The sequence below is a fragment of the Rhodnius prolixus genome, unplaced genomic scaffold, assembly GCF_049639745.1.
Source record: "Rhodnius prolixus isolate KJV_2025 unplaced genomic scaffold, Rpr scaffold_9, whole genome shotgun sequence".
Classification (NCBI taxonomy): Eukaryota; Metazoa; Arthropoda; class Insecta; order Hemiptera; family Reduviidae; genus Rhodnius; species Rhodnius prolixus.
In genome coordinates this window covers 14,227,975-14,242,732 of record NW_027411604.1, presented here as the reverse complement: position 1 = coordinate 14,242,732, position 14,758 = coordinate 14,227,975, and the positions used below count along the sequence as shown (strand labels likewise).

Here is a 14,758-nt window from a genome sequence, read left to right as displayed (position 1 = left end):
AATTTATTATTGTGATAATAAATAATATCATAATTTATTTATAAAGCAAATATTTAATTTATTTTTAATGACCTTCCAGTCACTCTGCCAAAAAAAAATTATATTACTGCAATGAAGATTTTAGGATCAATATAAATAAATAAAAGCATTATTTACTAACTGTTATTTATTGATCACTCAACGTTCTTATCAATCATGACGTTGAGTTGATAACAATTTTTTTGCGTGTAAACTATAATATATTTTAATTAAGAAGTCAAATAATTTTACTCTTTATAAAGCAGCTTTATGTGACGGAATAATTATAAAAGGATGTCATTTTTTGACCTAATATCTTGATGACAAAATACATGTAAACATAGGCGTAGGATACATTTAATTTTTCTATATGATACAAACTTATTAGAACCAGCTTCTCTAAATAGTAATATTCCTGTGATTCTAATAAAAGTGAAACACAAACATCAGTTAGGCCAGAGATGAACATAATATTCATATGGTAGCAAAACGAAAACCTGGAAGTAGCAAAGAAATGGTTAACATTGAATAACATGAATCCTTGAAAAAGGATATTTACCTTAGAGTTCCAAACATGAAGCAATCATAACAAACTTAGACCATGAAAACTACTAAACTGAACCACGAAACATCACACAGAAGACCTCGCCGAAAAATTGTCCAAAGTAACATCCTAGTATTTAGAAAACTAGGCAGTAAAGTGGACCTCCATATAGGTAGGTGCTTATTTCTCCATTCTCAGTCAAAGCTTATGTCATTCTGAGCAATTCCGAACGCCAAAATAATATTCAAGCTACAAAAGAAAGCAATCAATATTAAATTCAAGTACTGTACAAGAATATACTGCGATACCAATACTAATAGAAAATAAAATAATGAGTCTCACCTTGCATACAGTGCTTGTTGTACATGAAGAATTATGGTAAAGTCCAAACCAGAGGCTAGGAACTTCACTAAAATAACAAAAATAAATACCAAATTAGTCAAATCTTATAACACTATATCTTGGTTATCAAAATATTGTTTCTGAATCACAAAATTGTCAACTTTCGTAAGTAGAAGACAAACTTATTAATTCGTTATAAAACTTCTAAAAAGTATTACTCAAAAATAGATGTTATTCAACATTAAATTTGAGCAAATCATCACCCGGATTCCAAAGCAATGTACTTCCCCCAATCGCTATCCTGGAAGCCAGAGGGTAAATGGAAAAATTATGGTGAGGTAGGGTGAGTTAAAATAAAGAAATAAAAGAATTTATACACATGCGATAAACCGATTCCAAAATAAGTATCACGATCAAATAAAACCTTATAAAAAGAATTAAAAAAGAAAAAGAAATGCACAAAGAATAGTTGCGCATGAGGTCCAAACATTATTCTAATGTAGTGGGGATTCAGAAGTGGCCACAGAGAGGTATTCCCCACATTAAGAACGTCTACCTGGTATATTAGCCGTAGAAGTGTCAGTCTGCGGACAACCGCTGTGGATGAAAGTGCCTAAATAGTTCGAACAGTGATATTTTGTTCATTTTATTTTAAATCGTTTTATTTATTATTGTTTTGATATTTAATTCGTGTGTGTTTAATATTCAAAAGTTATTAATCATTAACTAAGGTAAGTTTATTTGTTATGTTATTCTTTACAGCTTAATAAGAAAGTTAGTTGTAAATTAAATTTTGAATTGGCTTACTTTTGATTTTGTTATTCTCTTTGCGCACACAACAGCAAGTTCCTATGCTCACATTTTAGTGTGTGTAGTGTCAAGATTCATTTTTTATCCGAAATCCAGGTATACTTGTGTACTTTCTCAGGAGTAAATCATACATCAAACAGTTTTAATTAATAAATATCCTTAAGTTGCATAAATAAAATTAGTTAATCATTAACAGAAATGGAAACTATCACTTAATACACAGTTTACACAATTGTCTGTCGCGCAATTTCACTTTCATCTTACAAACGGTTGTGTATTGGAGACCGAGCAACTGGGTGAAAGTGTTGCAGTAACGTTTGTTGAATCGGTAGTAGAATTATGAATACTTGTTTTAAAGAAAGTTTTTTTTTACAAACAATATGCTTTATTTACAACTTGAATATAAACAAAGTTAATATTAGTGGAACGTGAAGCTTTAAATGCAATCTTTCATTTTATCTGGCGAAGAAAAAGGAACGAAATAAAAATAATACTCCAATGTTTTCCTTCGAGTTAGTATATTTTTGTTAAGGATGATATGAAATAATGAGTCGATGAGAGAGAGGATGAAAGGAATATACATGGTTCAAGGTTTTCAGTCAGATCTAATTGGCATTCAGTTTAAAGAAATAAGAAGGAGTAAAATAAAAGAATATCTTACCATATTTTCTGGATTTGTAATTGCCCACTGTAGATATGTGCATAGAAGGAATTAAACTGAACTATTTAATAACTAACTATTAAAAACTTAGTTCCCCAAGAAAAATCAAATAATACAGTTTTCACAAAGTTCTAACTTATTACTTTTTTGTATTTGTACCTCCTTTCTTGTTTCTTGTTCCGTTGCGTATCATTCTTGTTAAAGGTTTTAATGAAAGTGATCGACGGGACAAGTTTAGAAGGTTTTTTCCCCAAAAAAATGTTTTATTGCATTGTGTTCAGTACCCTACTACTGAATACTTAACATTGGCAGGAGATGATAGTATTTGTATTAACTCCTTTGTATATAATATAAATTCTCCTTAAATCATTTAATAAATTAATTCTATTCAGTAAGGTTTGAAACTTTACCTCCCGAAAATGAATAAAAGAGAACACGCTTAATGAACGCATACATTACAAAAATATAATCGTAACGATAACTAATTAATCATTTAAGAAGTTTCGACTCTTCTGAGACCTGGTTATCTGGATTAAGTCTCCAACTCTGATTCAATTAATATAAATGGGGAAAAGAAAGCAAGAGAAATTAATTCAAGTTTATATTAAATTCATAAGGGTTGTCTAATTCACCGAGTAATAAGGTTTTCTTCTCTGACGGGCTGATCACATATGAGTCCTTCAGACTTACCAATTCTGAACAGCAGTTCAATTTTTTGAAAAAACTTTCAAATACCTCAGGCTACCTTATATCAGGCCTATGCATTCCTGCAACAGACCGTTAAGAATAGCTACGAACGTCCGAATGGTTGTCCAGCTTGAATCCCGTTGGAAACTTTTTCGTTTTGGATTTCTAGCTACTATTGCTGCTACTAGTCCTATACTTTGCTTTACCACAAAGCGATTTGAAAACCTTAAAATTAAGATATGTACTAAAACATGCATTATATTTAATTCTAAAGTTATTGATTCCCTTCCTGAGAGAAAATCTGATTGCGCATTTGCACATACTTGTTTTACTTATGCCGTCAAGGTGTTTTATCTTATCAGTGAATGGTACAATGGAGGGTGTGATATTTCTATCTGCAGGGAGAGAATACATTATTTTCCATCGGTACAATGAACCGACTTGCAGTGATTTCAGGGAGTTAGTTGTATTCCATAGTACCACAAAATACGTGTATTTCGACTGTTATTTTCGCCGAACTTAAAAAAAATATATATATATTTAAAATAAAATATAAAAAGACACTTCTTTCTGTTGGTTGATTTAGATCAAAACCTTGTCGACGCCTGAAACAATATATGAAAAATCAAACTTTACTGAAATACCTTTTTCAAATCCTTAAAATGTTGTTTCTTTTGCAAACTCTAAATTCAAAACTGCATAAAGATTCCATATACAGAAGAGAGAAATAATAATGATACATCTTGTATTGTAGAAGGAGTTAAAATTGTAGGAATCTAAAGGAATTGAAAGAAAAAATTATAATATGACCTTGTGTTAAATGATTAAGCCACAAAGAGCTGGCGTAAAAACCCATTTTATAATTTCATTTCTTTTCTTTTTTTTAATATAGGTATTTATAATACAAATTTTAATGTCAAATGGTAAATCATGTTTGAAAAATTCTTTTAAAAACTCATTTCCAATAAATTCTTTCGTTATTTAATGATGTAGTGACCTGACTTGTTTCGGAACAATAACATAAATTAATACAAAAATCTCCAAAAAGGGCGAATATTTACAATTTTGTCTCATCATTTTTAATATTATAATAAATATCTAAATAAATAATGTAATATATATCGTCGGTGGTATGAATATTTATCTTCAAGAAATGTCAAAAATGGGACTCCTTTAATTTAATAAAAAATTATTTGCTATGCATTCAGTGTCCAGCAAAACCGCTTTTTGCGGTTCTTTAATTGAACAAGGCCTAAAAACTCGCTTTATGGAATGTAAGCTTTTCATTTAATTATCAACCTTAGCAAGTCTTGCAGAAAAAAAACAGAACATTGTGCTTATATTTTTATTGTACGTCTTATAACGTTGTTCGTGATTTTGTACTTATTTGTCTCCACGTGACATTCAGCTATTGATATTGTCATACACCCGTGCCGAAACATATAGCTTTTAGAGTTTTTAAAACCTACACTCAAACCAGATTTAAAAAGTAATTCTCAAAGGAAGAAAGAATAATCCTAATTTCAGTCATTATTTTTTTATTTTGCCGAGTTTTCGACCTAGACTAGGTCATTTTCAGGGCAATACAATATTTTTACATTGTTATTCTAAAGTTATTGGGTCTTCTGTCCTGTTTGCTTATGAACTCAGTTCATTATTTGCTAGTTACTGAAAATAACTTTTTTATTAAGTTCCGGCAAGTTTGTTGTAAATAAAATAAATGAATTTTAAAAAAATAAAATAAAAAACAAAATAAAATATGTATGTTCCATTAAAAAAACTAATTTTAATGACTGAAATTGGCATTATTCTTCCTCCCTTCTGTGTAAAACTAATTAGTTATTCAAAACTTTTTTCTGCATCTTTTATATTTTCATTTAAAGTGAGCTATTTTTAAAAAACTCCCAAAACTGAAAAGTCTTTTTAATAGAATAATACATTCGGTTAACTGAATTTGAACTTAAGTTTTTTTAGCATTCATTTATTAGAGTTGTTTCGAATTTATTCGAAAAATTCACCTACTCTGATTAATATAAGAAAATACTTTGGGAAATAATAATTTTAAATCAACAAAAATAAAATTTCGATCGAAAAAGGTTTCAATTAAAATTGTTTGAAATTTTAAGAAACTTTCTAGAACTATTTTCGAGAAGATCAAATCAACCCGCTTCCTCGGTTTGCTAACTAAGCCTATGATGAATTAGTAAAAGGTCTGAGGGGTGTTGTGATAGAAGATGAAGTAGTTAATGCATGAGTTAATAGTTAACTTATTTACTAGAGTGAACATATAGTAATTTTGATCAAAGACTCCCAGGGCTGGATATAGTTACTTCAGTATTCTGGTATTTCTAGATCGTACAGTTAAAGATCAGCGTGTTTCTCAAATCTTCTACAATGTCCCAAATGATATGACAAAATTTCTGAGGCTTTTTTTATTTTCTAGATTTTAATAATCACTGAAAACATTAAATTACAAGATACAATCCACCTATTATCTCAGTTTTTTCGTAGAAGTAATAAATTAATTTAACTGCCAGTAAAGAGAAATAGTTACACTTGAATGCACACCGATAGTGTAAATAGAATTTTTTGTTATTAGCTTTCTTTTCTTTGCTTAATTTTAATTTATTTTCATCTTTATTTCCAGATGATGCATCAGTTATTATTCATACTTATAGCATTACCAGCATTTAGCTTACAACAATGTTTAACACCAGATGATACAAAAGTGACTACAGATCCAAATGCAAGATTAGCTTTATATAAAGGGGAACAGCAATTCGCCTTAAGTTTATTACAAACTATTAATGGATTAATGCCTGCAGAAAATATTTTCTTTTCGCCATTTAGTGTCTATAATGCGATGTTATTGGCATATTTTAGTGCTTCAAATCATACAGAAGCTGCATTGAAGAAAGCTTTGTTCATACCTGAAGCCCAGGTGAGTTTATACATATGTTTATTTTGTTTAGTTATCAAGAATGTTAAATTAATTTAAAGAAAGCAATATATGCTGATAAATTTTAAATATTATTTAATAATACCACTTTGAATTGATCAATAGTTACCAATTATATTGTTAGAACGTGGACCAATTACATTGATCGTGAAAAAGGAATAAATCTTTCATAATTTTGGCTCTAATTGAATTACAGCAAAAGCGTGAGCGAAAGCATTTTCTGCTGATTAAATTAAAAGTAATGCCGCAAAAATTTGCCTATTGAACTCTCTTCCTATGTGTCTAAAACTCACTGTTCCGTGATGGACAGAGTTGACTGACTCAAGAGAACACTGCCTGAAGCAGAGCGCCAATGACCTTTGAAATTTTAGCGCGTCAATATTAAAAAGAAAGTAAACTCTTCCCAAAATTAAATCCTCCAAGTTTAGTTCATGTTATAATATCATTTTCGCATATCTAAATATTGCCAGCAAGCTGTCACTAAGAAGGATTTCTGTTCATCCTCCTAGGCAATTAAAACGTCTGTGGCCTCGCGATATTCTTTCTCCTGAGGAGAGTGATTTATCTGGAGATGACTTAGGGAGAGTTATCAAGAAATTGCACCCGTTTCTCTATTAAATGTTGCACACTAATAACGCTACAAAATATTTTGCTTTAGAAACAATAAAATTCAAATCCAAAGAAAAAGTAAAAGAAGAAGAATAAAGTAAAATTATTTTTGGGAAATAACTAAAGGGTTTAATTTTAGAATTACCGTAATGGAAATTTTTATTGATGTTTCCAACAAATTATACCAGTTACATAGATCTTTCAAAATAATCACTCTTTGATAATTTTGTCCCTAATTTATTTGTAAGCTGCTTTGAAAGAAATTAAATTTTTAGGGTAATAATTCCATCTATAATTTTTAACGAACTTAATTTCTGTAACGATATTTTAATTTATGTTTTGTTTTTAACGATTGATTTACAATTCTATACTAAAACCCGCTTGGACTTACGGTATTGAACTGTGGCGTTCAACTAAACGCTCCAATCTTCAACGAATTCAATCTCTTCATTCAAAAATCCTCCGCACTACCGTTAACGCTTCATTTTACGTTTCAAATCTAACAATCCACAGAGACTTAGAAATTCCGTTTGTAATTCAGGTTGCTCGAATTCGCTGTAAAAGTTTTCATCAGAACTTATACTCTCATTCCAATCCTTTTGTCCGCTATTTATAATCTCAATACCTTCGAGTTCATCCTCCTAGGCAATTAAAACGTCTGTGGCCTCGCGATATTCTTTCTCCTGAGGAGAGTGATTTATCTGGAGATGACTTAGGGAGAGTTATCAATGGGTAACTTCTTCCCTCAGTGGTGCATAGTGGTATTGCATTCCCTCAGTGGTATTGTCATTGCTACTAATAGTATATCTGGCGTTGGTGTAACTTAACAAATAATTTTTTTAAAAAAGTTTATGTATATACATATAATAAATATTTCACTTCTATACAAAGTTAGTTTAATATAACTAATGATACTTTAATATTTAGTTTCTTATTCAGGCTGCCAATGTGGAAAAGAGACATTATCTCAAATTCCCATCTTAATATAATAATTGAATAGTTATTGATAAGTGGGTATTTTATTGAATGTTGGCCTAGTTTTGTTAAACTGGTTCTAATAGTAACCTTGAATTACTGTCTGAAAAAGTATTTGTATGTTTGAATGTGATGACATTTTACCCCCATTTTTTCTTAGGGATTTCATTTGCCTTTATCCCAGTTAGTTCATGGAACTGAAATTTATACAAGCTCACAACTTTGCATGGTAAAAACGAGTAAAAGTTTTTATATTATTGATTCCTGTTTTGACAGGTTGCTTCCCTTCCCTTTTTACAGATATTTTACTCAAAAACGCTAACTTTATTAGCTTAAAAAACTACTTAGCTTATTATTATAACTAATAATGATGTGATCTGTCACGGTAGAACTAAGTGCGGAGGCCGGTTGTGAATTTAGTGAGAAGGTTCCGGGCGCCAATACCCTTTGATGATAGCACGCCCTAAATTAAAAAAGAATAGTAAAATTCTCCTGACGCAGTAATGTGGCGCTAACATTGCCACAGAATCAGAATTTGTATTTCCTATTAATCAGCGTTGTTTTAAAAGCTAATTTATTTCAATTTATCTACATAGTTATTTAAATAATTTCTAATATTTATCTCCTTATCAAGCTTTATTTTCCTTACTGCTCCGAAAACATATTTCCAAACAATTTCATAATAAGTGAAACTTCTTATTTTTAAAAATGGTGATCTGGATATGTTACAGGATAAACTAAGCACAATGCAAGCTTACAGATTGGAGAAATATTTCCAAAAGATGAGAGCCTACAATGGATCAGCCAGTTACGAGTTGTCTAGTGCAAATCGTTTATTCGTATCTCCGCAACAATCTGTACGAGAATGTATGAAACTATTGTTTGATGATGAAATTACTGTAACAGACTTTGCTAAAGATCCAGCTGCTGCTACTAAACAAATTAATAAGTGGGTAGCTGACCAGACCAAAAATCAAATTAAAGATTTGCTGCACGAGGGTCAACTAACTTCAGTCACACAATTAGTATTGGTTAGTATTAATTACCTGTTTATTGTTCTCTAATTCATTCAAAATTTCCAACGATATTATAATCTTTTTTCTTTTTTTAGGCAAATGCTGCATATTTTAAGGGTTTATGGAAAAGCAAATTCCAGCCGGAATCTACTAGAAAGGAAGTTTTCTACATTTCAGGATCTCAAAATGCATTTGTGACAATGATGAGACAGAAATCTACTTTTAATCACTGTAAGCAAATTAGTTCAGTTCAATTTTTTCAAATAATAAAAGTTATGAAGTTATGTTACCGTAATATTACATATCAATTCCAATACAAATAGTGCACATTTAAAATAACATATTACAAGAAATGGATTAGCTCAAGGTTAGTATTAAGTATGTGTTCAGCTTCCTTCACCTTAGAATACTCTATGTAAGAACTTCTTACATTTAGATGGACAGTTATCTCTTTAGAGCTTACTCTATTTTGGACAACAATTTGTGGCGACCGGTAGTGCACTAAAAAAGGCTCATATATATACTTATCAAATTAAATATATACTTATAAAAATTGTTAATTTGTTTGTTTTTCAGTGGTGAGTGAAAAACTTGGCGCGCACATTCTAGAATTACCTTACAAAGGTGATGACGTTTCTATGTATATCTTATTGCCCCCATTCGCAAGTCCAAATGGTATTACAAATATATTGAAACGTCTTACATTGGATAAATTTCAAGAGGTAGCCTCTGAAGGATACATGGTTCCTAGAGCTGTTGATGTCTCTGTACCGAAATTCACCATAGAAAAAGAGCTAGAAATGACTCCAGTAAGTACAATGCAGTCTATATAGATTTAACCACATTTTAGTGCATTAGATTAAATTTAAAGATTAGGTGTCATACTACTTTTTTTTAAAAAAAGTACTTACATTTTAAGTTGATAATAAAGAATCTTATCTTATTAAGGCAGAAGTATTAATTATTATAACGGTAGAAGGCAGATTTTTCTTATTACCACAACTTAGCCCTCCGAAAATCCTGCAGAAAGAAAGCAACCAATTTAAAGAAAAAAATTATAATGACTGTAGTCTATATAGTCTATGTTTCAATATTTTTTCTTCTGCTATTTGTTTGATATTCCTTTTACAATAAATATATAAAAAAAGATTAGGTTAAAAAAAAAATACGAGATAATTTGTAAGTAAAATAATCATTTACAGATACTTGAATCACTTGGCGTGGGTGACGTGTTCAAACCTACCAGTGATCTTTCTGGTCTAACCGGTAAACCTGGACTTAGTTTAGACGAATGTGTACATAAAGCAAAAATTATGGTGGATGAAGATGGTACAACAGCAGCTGCAGCTACAGCAGTTTTCAACTTTAGATCGTCAAGACCATTAGATCCTGCTCGTTTTATATGCAATCATCCATTTGTTTATGTAATATTTGATAAGGTGTCGCAGACCATACTGTTTACTGGAATTTTCAATAAGCCACCGACACAGCAAGCTGCGAAACCGTAGGAACTTGTTCTATTAAATCCAATTTTCTTTTTGAAAAAAAAGACCTTTAATCTTCGCTCGTACAAATTCGGTGTAAGATGCTGTAATAATGGAGGAAGTGTATTACCCTTTTATAATAACTCACTTTTAGGTCTCACTTGAGAAAGTAAATTTTGTTGTCAAAATAATAAACCAACCCAAAAAATTGTAAATACTTAATGGACTGTATAGAAATTAATAAATTTACTACATTATATTTTTAAAGAACACCTACTCGATTTGTACCTATCTCTTCTAATACTAATGACAACTGACTGACAAAACTCGCCTAGTGGAAGAGAGCTCCAATTTGTCTTTTATTGACTTTTAAATTTTACTGCTAGTCTATTTTTAATGTAGGTTTTAATGATGAAAAAGAGAGAATGTATGTAAGAGAGAAAAATCCAAATTGTATGTATATTTTTAAGTTATTTGTATTTTTTTTAATTTGTTTGTACAGCTATTATATTTTCAATGATATATTTATGTGTTAATAATAAAATTTGTTACTTAATTGAAGACCAAGCATTTATTCTATGTAAAGTTGATTTCTTTTTCTTTTCTTTTTTATTGGAGCTTCAGTCCGCAGACTAGTTTAGCCTCCCTCCAGAATCTTTTGCCAATTTTGTCTAACCTGGACACATCTTTTTTTTTTCAATCATATCTTCATAACACGTCGAGCCATTACACTGTAGGACTCGATTGCTTTCTAGCATCTAGCTCATAGAAAGCATCTAATAAAATAACTTCGTCCCCCATGCGCTACAAATGGCCCAGTCATTTTTTGGAGTCATTTCCTTTTTAGGAGTAAATACAATCTCGTCATAACATAATCTTAAAATAATCGTCACATCAAAATCGTAGAATGCTTAAGAAATTTATTTTCCTAAATAGGAAGTTAAATATTGGCACAACCACTATATTCTTAAAAAATGAGCTTAGAATATCTGAAGTACTTTCTCTTGTCTCCCGCATTAGAAACCACACTACAGAAATATTTCACATTATTATTTCCTCTCTTTTATGGCAGGAAACCAAACATCGGTTTTTAAGAGAAATTTTTATAATATATGTTCATCTCCTGTCTACCCTTATATTTTCCGTACCTTCAATCTCAATGTTCGTAGGTCGCTAAAAGAAACTCCGGGTTGCTAATAACTTACTTCTTGACGTGCCTGTTAAGAAATACTAATATGATTGTTACGATACTTCACCCTACTAAGCACTGTCTCATAATCAATGATACTAATGAACTTAGAAAAGTTGCAATGCAAGGAAAAATTAAAATATGCACTTAACGGAAATAAAAAAGATTAAAAAATAAATAAATTTATTTTTATCAATCTTTACAATCTTGCAATATGTTGATTATTTCTAAACCACTCCACAGTTTCTTTGACTGCCGCAGAAAATGGTGTAAATTTGAAATCATTAGGCAAAATACGCCTTAATTTTGCATTACTTGCAGTCTTCTTAAATTGTCCATCAGCTTTAGTAGTATCAAAAACTATAGTGCCTTTAAATCCAAAGGCATCTGCAATGAGGCGTGCTACATCGCCAATAGATAATTCACTTTCTTCGTCAACTAACAATTTAAACTATGTTTAGAAAAAATAGAACTAAATACATTTTAGTATATACATTTTTGTTTTATATATATATTTATACCTGATAAAATGATGGGATCAACTTCGTTATACGTTCTAAGTACATAAATAATAAGTTTAGCAAGATCTAAAGAATAAATAAATTGCCTTAATGGTTTTCCACTTCCCATTACAGTAAATACATCGCCATCTAAAATAAAGTTGAATTCTGTATCAAAATGAAGATGGTATATGCCAATCTTTTATTTGACAAGAGCAAAACAAAATATACGCTTCAGCTTTTAAATGAGTAATTCCGATTAGGTGTATATGATTAGAACAGTTTTAAAACTTTACTTGAAACTAAAAAATTGTACCTTTACTAATTACATCATGTAGTTTTCTTATAAGCCCAGGAATCACGTGACTTTGCTGGAGATTAAAGTTATCATAAGGACCAAACACATTACAAGGAACAACAGATGTATATATTTTTCCATGTTGTTCATAATATCCTCGATTAAGAACATCCAACATTCTTTTAGCATAACTGTATCCAAAATTAGAAGGATGTGGTGGTCCGTTGTGAATCTGCATTTAAAAGAAGCAAACCAATGGTTACTCCAATTCAAAATTTATGCTATTTCAATCTTATGTCCATCTTCCATTTGAAGAACTATTTTTTCTTTGTTTTTTGTTTTACTTTTTTTAAAAAAATAATCTGTGTGATTGGAACCGCATTGCTGGATAATATCGCTGAGACCATCTATCACAGTTGCTTGTTTTTCCAATTACACGCCGGTTTCGCATTTTCAACCAAAGTCGGAAGATGGTACAACTATTTGGCAAAGAAAATTCAATTTCCACTTATAATGTTTCTATCACACACTACTAAGCTGACAGTTAGAACAAGGAAAAACATGAATGTTTATGGTATAAAATTGACATGACCTTTTTGCTTAAAAACATTGGAGGCAATGCCTGTTATACTTTCACAACTATTTCTACAATTTCTTCAAATAAATGTAGAAAATAGTGAAAGGTGTAATGTTGTTTCTCTCCCTAGAACCTTCCTATATTCTTTATTAGGGGTGTATTTTAGGAAACTTGGAAGGTATCCCGAACTTTTGGCTTCCCGTGATTTCTTGGGATTTCCTTAGAGATCATGGGTAATTTTTCAGAGTTAAGAGGGAATATTTTTTTTAGAAATCTCTCTAGTTTGAAATATCTATGTAAGACTTTGGTGGAAGTTTATCCGTGACTGCTGATTCCCCTCTTCCAGGAACGTAACTGCAGAGCCTGGTCTCCTTAAGCTGAAGAAGCCATCATCAGGATTCGATATTGGGGGAGTGATTATTTCTACTTCCGGGGTTTTTCTTAGTAAAACTTCCCTGGAAAATACATAGATTAGTGGTTTCATCATTTAAGGTGTAGTACGATGAATGGTCTAATCGGAAATTCAGATGAGAAAAATCAGAAAACGAACAATGTACAGGAGTGCTGGTCGCAGTGAAGGACACCTGGCTCACAAACAATCAAATATTAGAAACAGGGCTGAAGAAAAACTGTAAATTTACTCAGACAACCTATTTTATGAACCGTTCCTAAATGTATGAAATGAGCCCTACGTCTAACTGATTTTTACATTATTAATGTAACGAAAAAAAATCCATTTCTGTCATGAACTCTATTAATTCTACAAGATATATTTTTGATATCAGAGAATATTGGACTTAAACATCATTAATTGTTACCATAGTCTCGTCGATTGGATAGGTCACATCGTCAGGAAATATGCAAGTTGATAGACAGGATACAACTTTGGCGACGCCAAATTCTAAACTGACACTCAGGACATTATCATTAATCTGCATGTTTTTCCTCTAAAACAAAATAAAGATGTTTACAAATCACAAAAAAAAATCTAGATGTTTAATCTGACGATTTCGCCAACTTACAAAAAAATCTAGATTTTGTGACATGTTGTAAAATAATCCTCCAACCATAGCTGCTAAATGTATCACATGTGTAGGATGGTGTTTCTTAAAAATATTTCTGGTATCTTCCAAATTACTAAAACATGAATATATTTAAAGAATACATTTACACAAAAGTAAAGAGTTCACTAAATAAGTGATTAATAACAAAGGGATAATTTATTAATATTTACCTAAGATCACCATCCTTTGATCCAATAAACACCCACAATTCGTCAGATTTACTATCATTTTCTATTATTGACTGAATGGCCTTTCCTACAAGACCTGTTCCTCCAGTGACCAAAATCACTTTTTGATTTTCACTCATCTTACAACCATTTAAAAGAATGGATTTTCAACTAAAAAGAAAAAATATACAAATACTGGCATTCATCTTGAGGTAGTGTCAAGTACCAGATCCTACAAAACGAAAGTGAAATAAATCTACTACTTCATGAATCAGTCTCATATAAATAATAATTTTTTGTCAATAACAAAGTGCAACTAAGGCAATTTTCTTGGTTCTTATCCTCAGAGAACAACAAAGTGCCGAATATCATTATCAAATTCAAAATTAAACAGTATCATTTAACAGTATCATCATCAATGACCAGACTTATCCATAAAGTTAAAAGCTATCATAATTTTTAAGTAACCTTATGAATGGAGAAGTTACTTACCAAATTTTTAATTAAATACAATAAATGCAGTTAGTATCAAAAACAAGCAAGAAAAAAACAGTTGTACTTTTTCATAACTTTGAGTAATGTAGGTTCAAATCTGGTAAATCACAGTCCACTTCAAAAATCCACTTAAAAATCCCTACAACACATAATTTAGTTCAAACTTGAAACATAATTTTAAAAGGAAGGTTTCACTATTGACTAATTAATAGTAGAGAACAGAAAAAATATCGACAGAGAATTTTTTTTAAAAAAGAATCTAACTTAAATCTCATCTCACTCAGTTGTACAGCAACTAAAGTTCTTTTTTAATACATAATTCACTTTCTTATTAAACATTTAATTATAAGATTGAACTCGTAA

At 30.6% G+C, this 14,758-nt stretch overlaps 2 protein-coding genes across 3 annotated transcripts; one reads left to right on the top strand and one right to left on the bottom strand.

Moving 5' to 3' along the window:
* The first annotated feature begins 1,416 nt into the window (after window positions 1–1,416).
* Window positions 1,417–10,666, top strand: LOC141454281 (serine protease inhibitor 88Ea-like). Its single transcript, XM_074128368.1, has 6 exons — window positions 1,417–1,635; window positions 5,710–6,003; window positions 8,337–8,636; window positions 8,717–8,852; window positions 9,198–9,430; window positions 9,824–10,666. The coding sequence occupies exons 2-6, from the start codon at window positions 5,710–5,712 to the stop codon at window positions 10,127–10,129; spliced, it is 1,269 nt and encodes a 422-aa protein (XP_073984469.1). The 5' UTR covers window positions 1,417–1,635; the 3' UTR covers window positions 10,130–10,666.
* Window positions 10,667–11,460: 794 nt separating this feature from the next.
* Window positions 11,461–14,551, bottom strand: Gmer (GDP-L-fucose synthase-like protein). 2 transcript variants are annotated; one of them, XM_074128369.1, is made up of 7 exons: window positions 14,393–14,551; window positions 13,904–14,071; window positions 13,692–13,806; window positions 13,488–13,616; window positions 12,111–12,324; window positions 11,816–11,944; window positions 11,461–11,732 (listed from the first exon to the last, which is right to left on the bottom strand). In XM_074128369.1, exons 2-7 carry the CDS (start codon window positions 14,038–14,040, stop codon window positions 11,494–11,496), a joined length of 963 nt encoding a protein of 320 aa, XP_073984470.1. In that variant the 5' UTR covers window positions 14,041–14,071; window positions 14,393–14,551; the 3' UTR covers window positions 11,461–11,493. The 2 variants fall into 2 exon arrangements, with proteins under 2 accessions (XP_073984470.1, XP_073984471.1); XM_074128370.1 differs by having other exon boundaries at window positions 13,904–14,132; window positions 14,393–14,532.
* Window positions 14,552–14,758: the final 207 nt, after the last annotated feature.

Bases quoted from the DNA above. Each gene is read 5' to 3' on its own strand.
- LOC141454281 (XM_074128368.1), top strand. From the start codon at position 5,710: ATGATGCATCAGTTATTATTCATACTTATAGCATTACCAGCATTTAGC. The intron at 6,004-8,336 runs GTGAGTTTATAC...GATATGTTACAG, and splicing joins TGTTCATACCTGAAGCCCAG to GATAAACTAAGCACAATGCA. The intron at 9,431-9,823 runs GTAAGTACAATG...AATCATTTACAG, and splicing joins AAGAGCTAGAAATGACTCCA to ATACTTGAATCACTTGGCGT.
- Gmer (XM_074128369.1), bottom strand. From the start codon at position 14,040: ATGAGTGAAAATCAAAAAGTGATTTTGGTCACTGGAGGAACAGGTCTT. The intron at 13,807-13,903 runs GTAAATATTAAT...TTCATGTTTTAG, and splicing joins TCAAAGGATGGTGATCTTAG to TAATTTGGAAGATACCAGAA. The intron at 12,325-13,487 runs GTAACAATTAAT...TTTTAAATGCAG, and splicing joins ATCCAATCGACGAGACTATG to ATTCACAACGGACCACCACA.